Here is a 5576-nt window from a genome sequence, read left to right as displayed (position 1 = left end):
CGTGCGGGCGGGTAAGGGGGGGAAAGGGTAAGGGTAAGGGTAGATCCCGGGAGGTTAGTTGAACGAAAAGTAGATCTTTGGTCCAAAAAGTTTGGGCACCCCTGCTTTAAACCCTTGTGTAACATCAAGTTATCCATTACATTTGTCCCACCTTTACTTTTCTTTGTCGTCCACAATATGTCATCCTATCTGTCATTTCCTGTTGCCCCACAGCATCCCGCTGGAGGAACATGTACAGCAGCCCGTCGACAGAGGCAGGCTCAGGCCTGATTTCTCCTGGGTACCACAAATCAACTAACAAATCTCTACTAACCTGTGGCAATTCAGGTATGGCATGACATTAACACGCTGTGCTCCTCACAACACCACCGGTGGGGCTGATGTCAGTTTTTGCTGGGAAGTGGGTCACTTGTCATGTGTGCACTAATGTGTCAATAATTGGTCCACTCGAGGGCTTTTTTTGCATGTTTTACTGGGTCAGCTATAAATCACATACGCTTGAAATTATTGCTAATCTTTTTCAATGTCATAGTATCCAGGGAATCAGTGGTTGCTGTTATGATGTCAAAATTACAGAAAATATTTAACATTAATACCATGAGAGAAGGCAGGCTGACTCGTAGGACATCTTTAGTCAGTCTCTTAAGATGTTGGTCAAATTCCAATTTGTTAATTATGATATATTTATGTATATTGAAATAGTTTCAGCGTCATAACTGCTGCATATTAAATTGCTCATGAGGACTTCAGGGAGTTTCTGAAGTAACATTTTTACATTGTTAACCGTTAGACTTCAAACCCTCTTATCCTTAATGACAATGGGTACCGGTAATAGCATATAAGGTGCATCTTATCAACTGAAAGACATATGAGCTTACTAATGTACGTTATTCAGCAAAAACAAAATGACGGCGCAACACTGCCACTCAGCGTCTTCACTCTTTGCCCTTTCATGACAAATGACACCAACGGGTGAGATTGAAATGCACAGCGTCTCACAAACCCTTTAAATCACGCACTAGGTGAGAGTTCTCAAACAGGTCTGTCAGCAAGAGGAACAAAAACAGAAGTTGAAAAGTTAACACAATAAAGTAACAGCTGCCAATGAGGTCCGAGCCAAGAAAAAAAACAAGAACAAGAGCCATTGTCACTCACACATTGTGCAGCAATAATTGTGGCTGGCAAAATGGTCGACAATCTCACAGTGTATTAGTAACTGCAGTCTAGACTTCTGGCACGATGATGAGCCGTCTTTTAATTAAAGTCAGAATGCTATAAGATAACTTTTATGGAAGATGGTTAATAGTTTTAAGTAAGTGTGATTTATACTTGGACGGGTAAATGCTCTTTTCAAGGTGTTTAAACAGTGTTAACATCAATGAAATGTGCCTAACTCATCTGACTTGATGGGTGTTAGGTTTTCTCATGTTGCTAATGTTATCGTCAAAGCCTGTAAGTAACCGTTTTTGCATGGCTTATGGTGTGGTGCTCCAATACAATCCCAAACCTGTGATCCGCAAAGTTGTTCCTGGTTTGTCTTATTTCAAATTAGAGGCCTCTCATTTTGTACAAAGACCTTATAGCATGCTAGATACTTGCTTGCCGGGGAAACAGCATCAAATCAATGTTTTATTCTAGTTGGTGTTTTAACAAGCTGGCTTTCCAGCTCCTTCCTACTGTCTTCGTCAGTCATCACTTATGAATAGTAAAATGAACCTCATCAATCAGCGTCTGTCATAAGTAGTTTGGCAAATCCTAAAGGAAGTGAATATTTTGTGATCCAATCAGTTGGCACGGGGCTGATGATGACCTAAGTTGTCATTACCCTGTTACTTTGTGAAAATGTCCCATCAGCCTCATGAAGGACTTCATGGTACTAAACCTTAATAATCTTCACAGACTGAAACGTGTTTTTATTTTCTTAGTATTAATGATGGACATCAGTTTATGAAGTCAACCGCTTTCTCTCCCAGGAAGCTGGTCGAACTTCGATTCGTTCGGATTTCGAATCCGTCTTTCCTCGTTGGAAAATTGTTGTGATCATCAACGTACCATTAATTGCACACAATCGCATTTGTCCAACAAGTAAAAAAAAACTATTGAAATCGTATACAGTCAACATTTTCTACAAGGGTTTTTCTGAGGTAGGAAAACCAAACCAAATATGATGAAGCATGTCACGACTAAATCCAACATGTGTGTTTTAATACCGTGCATCATTCCACCTGACAGGTGTCTCAGGTGTGCCCTCTGCTCTGAGCTCTCAGTCTTCTATAGACAGCGAGCTCAGTACTTCGGATGACTCCATCTCCATGGGTTACAAGCTGCAGGATCTTACTGATGTCCAGATCATGGCTCGACTACAAGAAGAGAGTGAGTAAAGATTAGAGTTTGTCCCGGCAATACTTTTGTGCAGAGGTGCCACAAAATTGCCAAATCAGAACCGCAACAGAAGACCGGACAGAAATGTAAGAAGACACCCTACCCCGAGTTTGTACGCTTTCACCTCATGTCAAATGAAACAACGTTGCATTCAACGTGACACGGCAGGAGAAGTGTCAGGTGTTAGGCTTCACACCTCACACCCTGGCATTGCGGAATTCCCTCACACACACACACACACACACACACACACACACACACACACACACACACACACACACACACACACACACACACACAAGTATGCAGCGATGCAAGGGGAAAAGGAAGAAAATTCCGGCAGTGTGGATGCGGCTCATTTTGGGATATCACATTATCATGTTTGTGTTCTAAATGCAAAATAAAGGAAATCCTGCGGGATCTGTGTTAACTTTTTAGATAAGAAAACCTTTATTTGTCTCACAATGGAGACATTTCCAATTTACAGCAGCAAAATTATGAAAGGGAGAAGTAGAAGAACAAGAAGGATATAAATGAATATAAAATGTCAGGGTGAGTCCAGGTTTTCAGGTCCGTCTATTCAATAGCCTGACAGCAGTCGGCAGGAACGAGCGGCGGTACCTCTCTTTCTTGCAGCACGGGTGTATCAGTCTCCGGCTGAAGGAGCTGGGTGGCCTGGAGGGGCTGGGAGGGTCTGTCCATGATTTAATTCACCGTGTATATTTTTAATCACAGGTCTGAGGCAGGATTACGCTTCCAGTTCGGCATCTGCATCACGTCGCAGCTCGACAACGTCCCTGCAATCACTTCGCCGGGGCGGCACCTTCAGCGACCAGGAATTTGACAACTACAGCCTGGAAGATGAAGAGGATGAATCCAGTCCTGTGCCCCTGCAACGCCACCGCTTCACCCCCTCGCCCTTGGGCTCACCGCGATGTCTGTCGCCCTCAACCTCCAACCACGGTCAGGAGCACGGTGGCAGACTCGGGATCCCTCGCACAAGAACCCCCAGACGTGCTCTTCAGGGCCCCAGTGCAGAGCTTCTCAAATTTGCCAAGAGTGAGGGTATGCAAGATTTTATTTCTTTATTTGCAGCTTTTGGAACTTTATATTTGGATACTTGGTCAAAGCATGACCAGCAGTCAAGGTGATGGTTTTTTTCGTGTGTTCTCAACCTGTGCTTCCAGAAGAGTTGAGGCACAGCATGCCTAATCTGGCCCCCCGCACCAGCCTACGTTCCCTGGAGGCAGTCAGAAACAGCCGCAGCATGGAGGCTAACCTCCAGAGCTCTGGCAACCGCATGTCCCACTTGACTCCCTCCCCGTCCTCAGGTAACCCCTGCCTCTTTTCCCTGGACCCCTCCTCTAATAGAATGACATCCGCCTGTTGTATAACCCATCCCTCAGCAATGACGCTTCCATTCCACCACCCTGCTGCCACTTTCGACTATTTCAATTATTGGAATTAGGAACCCACCAATGTACGTCAATTGTTATCAGGGGAAGAAAAGATTTTTAAAAAAACAGTCTGTTATCTGAGTGCTGTTAAAGCAAAAGTAATATGTAGGACTCAGTTATCTTAGATAACACACTTCCTTTACATTTTCCTAAAGCGGGTGTCATCAGCATGGTGGCATACCAGGTGGCAAGAACCACATGAAATCAAGTGTTCCATACAGTGTTGATAATTGTTTCCAAACTTGTTAAATCATTCATGATTGTGACAAATCATGAACATGATCAATATCTTTGCATTGATTGAAATTTATTATTTATAAAAACATCAAATGAAAGGTAATTTGAGCAAAAGAGAGGTTATTGCAGAAGTGTTTATCAAACTGGTGACCATTTTGTATTCTTCAGGAACCTAGAAGTAGCTCTCATTTTCAATATTTTACATTCCCGTTTACACACATTTTTTTAAATTATATAACTCATCTATGAATTACGTCCTACATCTGTCTATTTGAAAAATTAAATCTGCCCCATCAACACAGTTAGCCTGCCCCTTATAGACACTCAGAGGACACACGTCAAGATCTACTGTACATCAACATTCTGCCTGTTCCAAAACGGTGGACTAAATTAAGAGTACATTTCTAATTGTCGGGCCCTGCATGGAACAATTTTAGAAAAACAAATGACTAGAAACACTTCTATCGAGTTCAACGCCAATCGCAAAGTACAACCACTCTCTGGCATCCGAATCCCCTTATATCTGTGCAATGGTAATTTTGATAAAGCGCTTATACTGAAACGGATGAAATACTGCAGGTGTCCCTAACGTTGCATCATTGTGATATACCTCGAGTTTCATTCCTTATCTGACAATCTCACTTCCCTGCCTATTAAACCCGCTTGCCCCCAATGTTAAAAGCGCTGATGTGCAACAGACATTTTTTTTTACCTCTCTCCTTAGTCTTCACTTTTACAATGTGCCATAAAGCCACCACTGACAAACACTCTGTTGTTTCATTAAAGGTATGGCAGGCAGTCGACTGCGCAGCAACGGCCAATCTCCTCTTTCTCTGCGAGCTCCGGTGAAAGCTGTTGCCCCTGTGGGCTCAATGGCATCTCGTCAGCCTTCCAGAGGGCTGCCTGTTATCCAAGCACCGCCTGCTTCGGGCGCTCGCCGGGTCCAGCCTGCTGGCTCTACTAATGGCGGACCCATTCCAGGCAGAGCGTCCACTGGCGCTGGGCGGACCTCTGTGGCCCGAGGACAGTCTCTATCCACCAGAAGCAAACTATCACAGCCGGCCAGGAGGTAAGCGCCACAAAACACTTTGGAAGCCCGAATGATGAATATAATCTGTTTGCATGGTACTGCTTGATGTCCAACTTGTTGTCATTTCTAAATAACGTTTCCCTGAAAGAAATTGTTGGCGGGAATCAGTTTGTTTCAGACGTGAGTTGTCGCCTTCACAAAAGCATGATAAATCGACAATGGTTTAATGACATTTTACCCTTCTCAACCGTCATACGAGTATAAAGAATCACTGAATGATGAAGTAAAAGTCAAATAAAGAAAACTACCAACACTTTGAAGACTGTTGACATACATGTGTTTGGGCAATATTGTCACCTAGTGCAGGGGTCCCCAACTGCCGGTCCGCGGACCGGTACCGGTCCGCCGGGCATTTGGTGCCAGGCCGCACAGAAAGAATTTGCCTTAATTCCGTTTTATTTATTTCGGAA

At 43.7% G+C, this 5576-nt stretch overlaps 1 protein-coding gene across 3 annotated transcripts in view; it reads left to right on the top strand.

Moving 5' to 3' along the window:
• LOC109515822 (SLAIN motif-containing protein-like) overlaps positions 1 to 5576 on the top strand; it is a 15488-nt gene that overhangs the window by 7071 nt on the left and 2841 nt on the right. The window contains exons 4-8 of one of the 3 annotated variants that reach the window (XM_019869845.1): positions 214 to 327; positions 2233 to 2373; positions 3118 to 3447; positions 3573 to 3713; positions 4863 to 5145. In XM_019869845.1, the coding sequence (XP_019725404.1) occupies positions 214 to 327; positions 2233 to 2373; positions 3118 to 3447; positions 3573 to 3713; positions 4863 to 5145 (1009 nt within the window). Of the gene's footprint in view, positions 1 to 213; positions 328 to 2232; positions 2374 to 3117; positions 3448 to 3569; positions 3714 to 4862; positions 5146 to 5576 lie in introns of all 3 variants that reach the window. The other 2 variants (XM_019869844.1, XM_019869846.1) reach the window with 2 other exon arrangements.

Source organism: Hippocampus comes, unplaced genomic scaffold (assembly GCF_001891065.2).
Source record: "Hippocampus comes isolate QL1 unplaced genomic scaffold, H_comes_QL1_v1.1 scaffold9, whole genome shotgun sequence".
Taxonomy (NCBI): Eukaryota; Metazoa; Chordata; class Actinopteri; order Syngnathiformes; family Syngnathidae; genus Hippocampus; species Hippocampus comes.
Note: the sequence above shows the minus strand (reverse complement) of the source record. Positions and strands in the feature narration are given on the sequence as shown.